Genomic DNA, 12,641 nt, shown 5'->3' with positions numbered 1-12,641 from the left:
ATAACAGGTTTTACCATGATGTAGTACTACAGTAGATGACAACAGGTTTTACCATGATGTAGTACTACAGTAGATGATGACAACAGGTTTTACCATGATGTAATACTACAGTAGATGACAACAGGTTTTACCATGATGTAGTACTACAGTAGATAACAGGTTTTACCATGATGTAGTACTACAGTAGATGACAACAGGTTTTACCATGATGTAGTACTACAGTAGATGATGACAACAGGTTTTACCATGATGTAGTACTACAGTAGATAACAGGTTTTACCATGATTTAATACTACAGTAGATGATGACAACAGGTTTTACCATGATGTAATACTACAGTAGATAACAGGTTTTACCATGATGTAATACTACAGTAGATAACAGGTTTTACCATGATGTAGTACTACAGTAGATGACAACAGGTTTTACCATGATGTAGTACTACAGTAGATGATGACAACAGGTTTTACCATGATGTAGTACTACAGTAGATAACAGGTTTTACCATGATGTAATACTACAGTAGATGATGACAACAGGTTTTACCATGATGTAATACTACAGTAGATAACAGGTTTTACCATGATGTAATACTACAGTAGATAACAGGTTTTACCATGATGTAGTACTACAGTAGATGACAACAGGTTTTACCATGATGTAGTACTACAGTAGATGATGACAACAGGTTTTACCATGATGTAGTACTACAGTAGATGACAACAGGTTTTACCATGATGTAGTACTACAGTAGATGATGACAACAGGTTTTACCATGATGTAATACTACAGTAGATGATGACAACAGGTTTTACCATGATGTAGTACTACAGTAGATGACAACAGGTTTTACCATGATGTAGTACTACAGTAGATGACAACAGGTTTTACCATGATGTAGTACTACAGTAGATGACAACAGGTTTTACCATGATGTAGTACTACAGTAGATAACAGGTTTTACCATGATGTAATACTACAGTAGATGACAACAGGTTTTACCATGATGTAGTACTACAGTAGATGATGACAACAGGTTTTACCATGATGTAGTACTACAGTAGATGATGACAACAGGTTTTACCATGATGTAGTACTACAGTAGATGATGACAACAGGTTTTACCATGATGTAATACTACAGTAGATGATGACAACAGGTTTTACCATGATGTAATACTACAGTAGATGACAGGTTTTACCATGATGTAATACTACAGTAGATGATGACAACAGGTTTTACCATGATGTAGTACTACAGTAGATGATGACAACAGGTTTTACCATGATGTAGTACCACAGTACATAACAACAGGTTTTACCATGATGTAGTACTACAGTAGATGATGACAACAGGTTTTACCATGATGTAATACTACAGTAGATGATGACAACAGGTTTTACCATGATGTAATACTACAGTAGATGACAACAGGTTTTACCATGATGTAGTACTACAGTAGATAACAGGTTTTACCATGATGTAGTACTACAGTAGATGACAACAGGTTTTACCATGATGTAGTACTACAGTTCATGACGACAACAGGTTTTACCATGATGTAATACTACAGTAGATGATGACAACAGGTTTTACCATGATGTAGTACTACAGTAGATGACAACAGGTTTTACCATGATGTAGTACTACAGTAGATGATGACAACAGGTTTTACCATGATGTAGTACTACAGTAGATAACAGGTTTTACCATGATGTAATACTACAGTAGATGACAACAGGTTTTACCATGATGTAGTACTACAGTAGATAACAGGTTTTACCATGATGTAATACTACAGTAGATGACAGGTGTTACCATGATGTAATACTACAGTAGATGATGACAACAGGTTTTACCATGATGTAGTACTACAGTAGATGACAACAGGTTTTACCATGATGTAATACTACAGTAGATGACAACAGGTTTTACCATCATGTAGTACTACAGTAGATAACAGGTTTTACCATGATGTAGTACTACAGTAGATGATGATAACAGGTTTAACCATGATGTAATACTACAGTAGATGACAACAGGTTTTACCATGATGTAGTACTACAGTAGATGATGACAACAGGTTTTACCATGATGTAGTACTACAGTAGATGACAACAGGTTTTACCATGATGTAATACTACAGTAGATGATGACAACAGGTTTTACCATGATGTAGTACTACAGTAGATGATGACAACAGGTTTTACCATGATGTAGTACTACAGTAGATGATGACAACAGGTTTTACCATGATGTAGTACTACAGTAGATAACAGGTTTTACCATGATGTAGTACTACAGTAGATGATGACAACAGGTTTTACCATGATGTAATACTACAGTAGATGATGACAACAGGTTTTACCATGATGTAGTACTACAGTAGATAACAGGTTTTACCATGATGTAGTACTACAGTAGATAACAGGTTTTACCATGATGTAATACTACAGTAGATGACAACAGGTTTTACCATGATGTAGTACTACAGTAGATGACAGGTTTTACCATGATGTAGTACTACAGTAGATGATGACAACAGGTTTTACCATGATGTAGTACTACAGTAGATGATTACAACAGGTTTTACCATGATGTAATACTACAGTAGATGATAACAACAGGTTTTACCATGATGTAGTACTACAGTAGATGATAACAGGTTTTACCATGATGTAATACTACAGTAGATGATGACAACAGGTTTTACCATGATGTAATACTACAGTAGATGATGACAACAGGTTTTACCATGATGTAGTACTACAGTAGATAACAGGTTTTACCATGATGTAGTACTACAGTAGATGACAACAGGTTTTACCATGATGTAGTACTACAGTAGATGATGACAACAGGTTTTACCATGATGTAATACTACAGTAGATGACAACAGGTTTTACCATGATGTAGTACTACAGTAGATAACAGGTTTTACCATGATGTAGTACTACAGTAGATGACAACAGGTTTTACCATGATGTAGTACTACAGTAGATGATGACAACAGGTTTTACCATGATGTAGTACTACAGTAGATAACAGGTTTTACCATGATGTAATACTACAGTAGATGATGACAACAGGTTTTACCATGATGTAATACTACAGTAGATAACAGGTTTTACCATGATGTTGTACTACAGTAGATGACAACAGGTTTTACCATGATGTAGTACTACAGTAGATGATGACAACAGGTTTTACCATGATGTAGTACTACAGTAGATGACAACAGGTTTTACCATGATGTAGTACTACAGTAGATGATGACAACAGGTTTTACCATGATGTAATACTACAGTAGATGATGACAACAGGTTTTACCATGATGTAGTACTACAGTAGATGACAACAGGTTTTACCATGATGTAGTACTACAGTAGATGACAACAGGTTTTACCATGATGTAGTACTACAGTAGATGACAACAGGTTTTACCATGATGTAGTACTACAGTAGATAACAGGTTTTACCATGATGTAATACTACAGTAGATGACAACAGGTTTTACCATGATGTAGTACTACAGTAGATGATGACAACAGGTTTTACCATGATGTAGTACTACAGTAGATGATGACAACAGGTTTTACCATGATGTAATACTACAGTAGATGATGACAACAGGTTTTACCATGATGTAATACTACAGTAGATGACAGGTTTTACCATGATGTAATACTACAGTAGATGATGACAACAGGTTTTACCATGATGTAGTACTACAGTAGATGATGACAACAGGTTTTACCATGATGTAGTACTACAGTACATAACAACAGGTTTTACCATGATGTAGTACTACAGTAGATGATGACAACAGGTTTTACCATGATGTAATACTACAGTAGATGATGACAACAGGTTTTACCATGATGTAATACTACAGTAGATGACAACAGGTTTTACCATGATGTAGTACTACAGTAGATAACAGGTTTTACCATGATGTAGTACTACAGTAGATGACAACAGGTTTTACCATGATGTAGTACTACAGTTCATGACGACAACAGGTTTTACCATGATGTAATACTACAGTAGATGATGACAACAGGTTTTACCATGATGTAGTACTACAGTAGATGACAACAGGTTTTACCATGATGTAGTACTACAGTAGATGATGACAACAGGTTTTACCATGATGTAGTACTACAGTAGATAACAGGTTTTACCATGATGTAATACTACAGTAGATGACAACAGGTTTTTACCATGATGTAGTACTACAGTAGATAACAGGTTTTACCATGATGTAATACTACAGTAGATGACAGGTGTTACCATGATGTAATACTACAGTAGATGATGACAACAGGTTTTACCATGATGTAGTACTACAGTAGATGACAACAGGTTTTACCATGATGTAATACTACAGTAGATAACAGGTTTTACCATGATGTAATACTACAGTAGATAACAGGTTTTACCATGATGTAATACTACAGTAGATGATGACAACAGGTTTTACCATGATGTAATACTACAGTAGATGATGATAACAGGTTTTACCATGATGTAGTACTACAGTAGATAACAGGTTTTACCATGATGTAGTACTACAGTAGATGACAACAGGTTTTACCATGATGTAGTACTACAGTAGATGACAACAGGTTTTACCATGATGTAGTACTACAGTACATGATAACAGGTTTTACCATGATGTAATACTACAGTACATGATAACAGGTTTTACCATGATGTAGTACTACAGTAGATAACAGGTTTTACCATGATGTAATACTACAGTAGATGACCACAGGTTTTCCCATGATGTAGTACTACAGTTCATGATGAACTGCAGTATTACATCAATAAACAACAGGTTTATTAAAACTGAATTCTAGTAATGATTAATTGTTCTTCGTGTTGTTTTGTTAAGGTTTGGTATCAGTAATATGAATGAAAAGGTGTTACGTGGATGTCATTTCTCATTCCTGGCCAGCTGATGATTATTATTCAGCTCTGTGTGTGTGTGTGTGTGTGTGTGTGTGTGTGTGTGTGTGTGTGTGTGTGTGTGTGTGTGTGTGTGTGTGTATCTTGTTCTTCTATCCTCGTGGGGAGCTGAAATCCCCAAATGTCCCCAAGTGAACATGGTTAAAAGGACACATGTGTGTGTGTGTGTGTGTTCCTCCCCAAACGTTGAACCCTCCTGACCCTCTTTCAGCCTTAATAGACAGACTCTCACACAGTTCCAGGAAATGGTACCAGGCAGCCACTGGGCACATTAAAGAGCAACGAGGCGAGACAGGTTGCTAGGCTGTTTGGAATGGAATCACCTCACTATGGTAACGGGGGGTGAAAGGAAGATGAGAGGTGCTAAGACGAGAGGGAGAGCAGAACTCTTTATTCTGAGTCTCTTCAGTAATACATTTACATAGACTTTTAATGCTCAGGAAAGGATTTATGGTATATATATGAAGAGGTGAGCATAGGACAGTATGTGTGTGAGAGAGAGAGAGAGAGAAAGTTAGAGAAAAAGATGAAGAGAGGCGAGAGAGAGAGAGAGAGAGGGGAGAGAAAGATGACGAGGGGTGAAGAGAGAGAGAGGGGAGAGAAAGATGACGAGGGGTGAAGAGAGAGAGAGATAGATATACTTACAGAACGGAATGCTGCAGCCACAAGGTTAGCTGGGAACAAATTCCTGCAGAGGAAGACCAGACAAACAGGAGAGGTTTCATTAATGTGTTAGTCTTGAACCAGGGGTACATCCTAATAATATCCCCTTTCCTGAAGTGTGCACTTGTTCACTACTTCCCACAAATCATGAAGCATTGGATTGGTGGAGGCATGGATTAGTGGGAGTTTCCTTCATATTTCTTAAACCAGTCATCCCCTTGTGAATGATTTGTTAAATGTTTTTATTTAACCTTTATTTAACCAGGCCAGTCAAGTTAAGAACAAATGTTTATTTACAACGACGGCCTGCCGGGGAACAGTGGGTTAACTGCCTTGTTCAGGGGAAGAACGGATATTTATCTTGTCAGCTCGGGGATTCAATCCAGCAACCTTTCAGTTACTAGTGGTTAGAAGTGATGGGAAGTGAACAAGTGAACACTTTGATGCAGGAGACATACTTGGGACAAAGCCCCTCTCTCTGGTTCACCAGTAACACAACAAGAAGTGTTTAACCACTACAAAGCAAGCCTTACACGATGAATAACCACAGAATCTGTGTAAAGTCACAACTTCAATCATGTTTTTCTCTGATTACATTATATTAATGAAAGCAGAGGTTAAGAAACAAATTAAATGTTTAAATCAATTGTTCAATGAGGCCATGGAATTGATTGAACAATGGCATTTATTGAACTTATAAACCAACAACTCTTAAAGGAGAAGTTTACCCAAAATCCAGGGACTCCCAAGTGATTCCATATATTGAAACTATTTCAGTGGAGTTTGCCCTCTCCCCCTCTAGTGGAGAACTGAAACAGCTGCGGGTCATGTGACTAGTGACGTTGCTGGCTCTGCTCTGTGGTCAATGAACGCACAAATACACAAACTGTGGACAAATTCATTGTTTTTTTTAAAGTGTACAGCCACATTAGCTAATTTTGTCAAAAGTACTAGCGGTTTTGAATCAGGAAATATGTGTACTTTTCTACCTAAAATATTTGTGATTATTTGATATCATATTTTATGTAGCCGACTGCCATAGCAGCAGAGATACCTAACAACTGACCACAGAGCAGAGCGAGGCCTGCATCCAGCATGACCCGTTTTTGCAGCTGTCTCAGTTCTGCACTCCAGGGGAGACAGAGGGGGAGGGCAAACTTCACAGAACTACAGTACTTTCAATGTATTGAATCACTTGGCAGTTCCTGGATTTTTTGTAAACTTCTCCTTTAATTTACCCACATAGTTAAACCACATAATGCTGGGGTGGTTCACTACCCACATAGTTAAACCACATAATGCTGGGGTGGTTCACTACCCACATAGTTAAACCACATAATGCTGGGGTGGTTCACTACCCACATAGTTAAACCACATAATGCTGGGGTGGTTCACTACCCACATAGTTAAACCACATAATGCTGGGGTGCAGCATAGTTAAACCACATAATGCTGGGGTGCAGCATAGTTAAACCACATAATGCTGGGGTGCAGCATAGTTAAACCACATAATGCTGGGGTGCAGCATAGTTAAACCACATAATGCTGGGGTGCAGCATAGTTAAACCACATAATGCTGGGGTGCAGCATAGTTAAACCACATAATGCTGGGGTGCAGCATAGTTAAAACACATAATGCTGGGGTGGTTCACTACCCACATAGTTAAACCACATAATGCTGGGGTGGTTCACTACCCACATAGTTAAACCACATAATGCTGGGGTGGTTCACTACCCACATAGTTAAACCACATAATGCTGGGGTGGTTCACCACCCACATAGTTAAACCACATAATGCTGGGGTGGTTCACCACCCACATAGTTAAACCACATAATGCTGGGGTGCAGCATAGTTAAACCACATAATGTTGGGGTGCAGCATAGTTAAACCACATAATGCTGGGGTGCAGCATAGTTAAACCACATAATGCTGGGGTGCAGCATAGTTAAACCACATAATGCTGGGGTGGTTCACTACCCACATAGTTAAACCACATAATGCTGGGGCGGTTCACTACCCACATAGTTAAACCACATAATGCTGGGGTGCAGCATAGTTAAACCACATAATGCTGGGGTGCAGCATAGTTAAACCACATAATGCTGGGGTGCAGCATAGTTAAACCACATAATGCTGGGGTGCAGCATAGTTAAACCACATAATGCTGGGGTGCAGCATAGTTAAACCACATAATGCTGGGGTGCAGCATAGTTAAACCACATAATGCTGGGGTGCAGCATAGTTAAACCACATAATGCTGGGGTGCAGCATAGTTAAACCACATAATGCTGGGGTGCAGCATAGTTAAACCACATAATGCTGGGGTGCAGCATAGTTAAACCACATAATGCTGGGGTGCAGCATAGTTAAACCACATAATGCTGGGGTGCAGCATAGTTAAACCACATAACGCTGGGGTGCAGCATCGTTAAACCACATAATGCTGGGGTGCAGCACTGCTGTCCTTGAGTGTTTCCATTCTCACCTTTCAATAAGTGACTGATGTAGACATGAGAAACCAGGTGTTTACTCTCTCTCTCTCTAATTGTCAATTAGTGACGTTAATAAGTTAGACAGCCATGTCATCTTAGGACAGCTCTCCTTTGTAAAATACATATTTGATCTGAACTGAGTCACCTAGTAAAGTAAGTATAGATAAAACAAATTTAAATATAACCTTTACTTAACCAGGCAAGTCATTTAAGAACAAATGTTTATTTACAATGACGGCCTGCCGGGGAACAGTGGGTTAACTGCCTTGTTCAGGGGGAGAACAGATATTTACCTTGTCAGCTCAGGGATTCGATCCAGCAACCTTTCAGTTACTGGCCCAACGCTCTAACCACTAGGCTACCTGCAGCCCCAAGTTAAAGGTAAAGTAAAGTAAGCCAGTTATTAATGAAGTGTCAGTGAGATAGGATATAACAACATCTAGAATGTGGCCCTTGAGGACGGAGTAAAACTAATAATCATCTGTATTCTCAGTTTGTAATGGACCACTAATACTTCAGGACAGGTAGATTCTTGTCCCAGACAGTTTGTAATAGACCACTAATACTTCAGGACAGGTATATACATGGCTGGGATACATGGCTAGGATATATGGTTGTGAGCATGCCTGTGTAGTTGACATACGCCAGCTGTGGTGTAGCTTGGGCTTCCCTACAGATAACTTTTCCTTGTGCAGAATAGAATCCCTGGTTTAACAGCTGTCAGCTTTCCCTCAGATGCAGAGACAGATATGAGAGCAGGCAGAAGGTTTGACGGGCAGATAGTTGGACACATAGACCGACAGACAGACACACAGACAGTCATTCAGGTAGAAAGGGAGTTAGGTAGGCAGACACACAGACAGGTAGAAAGGGAGTTAGGTAGGCAGACACACAGACGGGCAGACAGGCAGCTATTGATAGCGAGACAGACAGACAGACAGACAGACAGACAGACAGACAGACAGACAGACAGACAGACAGACAGACAGACAGTGTGAGAACCTTTGTCTCGTGGGAATGCTATAGTTATTTCGTTTTTTTGCAGTGATTATTCCTGTCACGGTCTGTTTTGTTTTTCTTACTGCTTTATATCGTACCATTATGCATAAACGAATCACGTAAATGAAAAACATATGTTGACTAATTCCCCCCCAAATATTGATCAATAATCATCTATATCCAGGACTAGGTCTGTCAATAATCATCTATATCCAGGACTAGGTCTGTCAATAATGATCTATATCCAGGACTAGGTCTGTCAATAATCATCTATATCCAGGACTAGGTCTGTCAATAATCATCTATATCCAGGACTAGGTCTGTCAATAATCATCTATATCCAGGACTAGGTCTGTCAATAATCATCTATATCCAGGACTAGGTCTGTCAATAATCATCTATATCCAGGACTAGGTCTGTCAATAACCATCTATATCCAGACCTAGGTCTGTCAATAACCATCTATATCCAGACCTAGGTCTGTCAATAACCATCTATATCCAGGACTAGGTCTGTCAATAATCATCTATATCCAGGACTAGGTCTGTCAATAATCATCTATATCCAGGACTAGGTCTGTCAATAATCATCTATATCCAGGACTAGGTCTGTCAATAATCATCTATATCCAGGACTAGGTCTGTCAATAATCATCTATATCCAGGACTAGGTCTGTCAATAATCATCTATATCCAGGACTAGGTCTGTCAATAATCATCTATATCCAGGACTAGGTCTGTCAATAATCATCTATATCCAGGACTAGGTCTGTTGATTTCTGAGAGCCATGTAATCCCATGTAAGTACTGGAACAAGCATGCGTCTGGGCTCTCACGTGGGTAACCTATATAGGCTACAGTACTGCGCCGGGGTGAATTAGTGGAGCATGCATCTACTCCACTACTACCCGCCCCTCAGTCATCTCACCCCCTCAGCCATGCTCTTTATTTCCTTTCAAGAAACACTCTTTAACAGAATACATGTATTAGCCTATTGAAACAATAACCTCATCCCGCAACCGTTACCTTGCAAGATCTAAAAACGAATCCGTGGTCTCCTTGTTGGTATTGACGCTCTCGAGACCTAGATTATTTGTGTTCAGAGCCCCGGCACCGACTCCCGGTTTGATAATGAAGGCGAGGGTCACACCGATTCCCGATGCGATGAGTGTGGTCACCAGGAAGTAGGAGACCGCGATGCCTCCTAGTTTCCCCAGGGAGCGCGTGTCCAGGCTGGCGGCGCCGGAGATCAGGCTGCACACGACCAGAGGAAGGATAATCATCTTCAACATCCTCAGAAGCATCTCACCGGGGAAAGCGAAATAAGTCATCTGCGCCCGGGTTAGGTTCATATTCCGAACCATCATTCCGAGGCCGACGCCTACTAGAACTCCAGACACCGTCATTATCACTAACATATTCCTATTCAAAAATCTCATTAACTTGTCTTTACAGCTCTTCTTCTTATTTCCATTCTTCTCCAAGATTTCGTCGGTGGAGACCGAATTGGTCATTGTGTGTCCGTTTATCTTCTCCATTTTGATGGAAATTGTGGGGCAGGACTCTGAATAACGTTAAATCGTGAGAAAATTGCCAGTTCCTGGAGAAGCTTGGGAGAACACACACTCGGATGAGTAGCAATTGCGAGTAGGCTGATGCAAGCGTTATTAGTCCTGTCAAACACAACGTGTTTCTCCACCAATGGTGAGAGAGGGGCTATACACAAAAAAAGAGGACATGCGCACTTCCTCCTTTTGCTCAATATTAAGACCATCTGATGCAACAGTGGGAGAAATTGCCTGGGTCTGCAACTGTGCATTTTTATTGATAGTGTTGTGACTGGATATTTGAGAAAAATGTAAACATTTCAAAGATCTGAATCATGCCTATGGGGCACTGGTCATGTGCAAGCTATTGGGATGGGGCCTACCCTTTGACTTTTTTTTGTTGCTTGAATTTAAAATGGGTTAAATTTAGATTTTGTGTCACTGGCCTACACACAATAAGCCATAATGTCAAAGTGTAATTATGGTTTTAGAAATTTGTACAAATTAATTTCAAATAAAAATATGAAATGTGAGTCAATAAGTATTTAACCCCTTTGTTATGACAAGCCTAAATAAGTTCAGGAGTAAAAATGTGCTTAACAAGTCAAATAATTAGTTGCATGGACTCACTCTTTGTGCAATAACAGTGTTTAACATGATTTTTGAATGACTACCTTTTCTCTGTACCCCAGACATACAATTATCTGTAAGGTCCCTTAGTAGTCGAGCAGTGAATATGAAACAAATTCAACCACAAAGATCAGGGATGTTTTCCAATGCCTCGCAAAGAAGGGCAGACATTGAATATACCTTTGAGCATGGTGAAGTTATTAATAACACTTTGGATGGTTCATCAATACACCCAGTCACTACAAAGATACAAGCGTCCTTCCTAACTCAGTTGCCGGAGAGGATGGAAACCGTTCATGGATTTCACCATGAGGCCAATGACTTTAAAACAGTTACAGTGTTGAATGGTCGCATTAGGAGAAAACTGAGGATGGATCAACAACATTGTAGTTACTTCACAATACTAACCTAAATAACAGAGTGAAAAGAAGGAAGCCTCTATAGAATAAAAATATTCCAAAACATGCATCCTGTTTGCAATACGGCACTAAAGTAAAACTGCACAAAATGTGGCAAAGAAATTAACTTTATGTCTTGAATTACAAAAAAGCGTTATGTTTGGGGCAAACACAACACATCACTGAGTACCACTCTTCATATTTTCAAGCATTGTGGTGACTGCATCATGTTATGGGTATGCTTGTCATCGGCAAGGATTAGGTAGATTTTGGGGGGATAAAAATAAGCGGAATAGAGCTGAGCACAGGCAAAATCCTAGAGGAAAACTTGATTCAGTCTGCTTTCCAACAGACACTGGAAGACAAATGTACCTTTCAGCTGGACAACAACCTAAAACACAAGGCCAAATATACACCGGAGTTGCTTACCAAGGTGACATTTAATGTTCCTGAGTGGCCTAATTACAGTTTTGATTTAAATGGGCTTGAAAATCTGTGGCAAGACTTGAAAATATCTGTCTAGCAATTATCAACAACCATCTTGACAGAGCTAGAAGAAAAAAATAATGGGCAAGTATTGTACAATCCAGGTGTGCAAAGCTCTTAGAGCCTTACCCAGAAAGACTCACAGCTGTAATCACTGCCTTACATAATTCTAACATGTATTGACTTAATGGTGTCAATACTTATGTAAAATGAAATATTTCTGTATTTCAGTTTCAATACATTTGCAAAAATGTCTAAAAACATGTTTTCACTTTTATTATGGGGTAGTGTGTGTAGATGGGCGAGAAAATAAATACATATAATCCATGTTGAATGCAGGCTATAACACAAAATGTGGAATAAATCAAGTGGATTGAATACTTTCTGAAGGCAGTGTATATGCTAGAAGCTAGGTGGTAGTCCTATTGGCTATAGGCTAGGCTACAGTTATTAA

At 39.2% G+C, this 12,641-nt stretch overlaps 1 protein-coding gene across 1 annotated transcript in view; it reads right to left on the bottom strand.

The window, feature by feature from the left end:
* The window catches only part of LOC115152783 (neutral amino acid transporter A-like), a 31,566-nt gene extending 20,758 nt beyond the window's left edge, over positions 1 to 10,808 (bottom strand). The window contains exons 1-2 of the mRNA XM_029697574.1: positions 10,153 to 10,808; positions 5,617 to 5,659 (exon numbers count right to left, since the gene is read on the bottom strand). Of these exons, the coding sequence (XP_029553434.1) occupies positions 5,617 to 5,659; positions 10,153 to 10,664 (555 nt within the window). The 5' untranslated portion in view covers positions 10,665 to 10,808. The remainder of the gene's footprint in view (positions 1 to 5,616; positions 5,660 to 10,152) is intronic.
* Positions 10,809 to 12,641: the final 1,833 nt, after the last annotated feature.

The sequence above is a fragment of the Salmo trutta genome, chromosome 18, assembly GCF_901001165.1.
Source record: "Salmo trutta chromosome 18, fSalTru1.1, whole genome shotgun sequence".
In the NCBI taxonomy this organism is placed as follows: domain Eukaryota; kingdom Metazoa; phylum Chordata; class Actinopteri; order Salmoniformes; family Salmonidae; genus Salmo; species Salmo trutta.
This window is presented reverse-complemented; position numbering and strand designations above follow the sequence as displayed.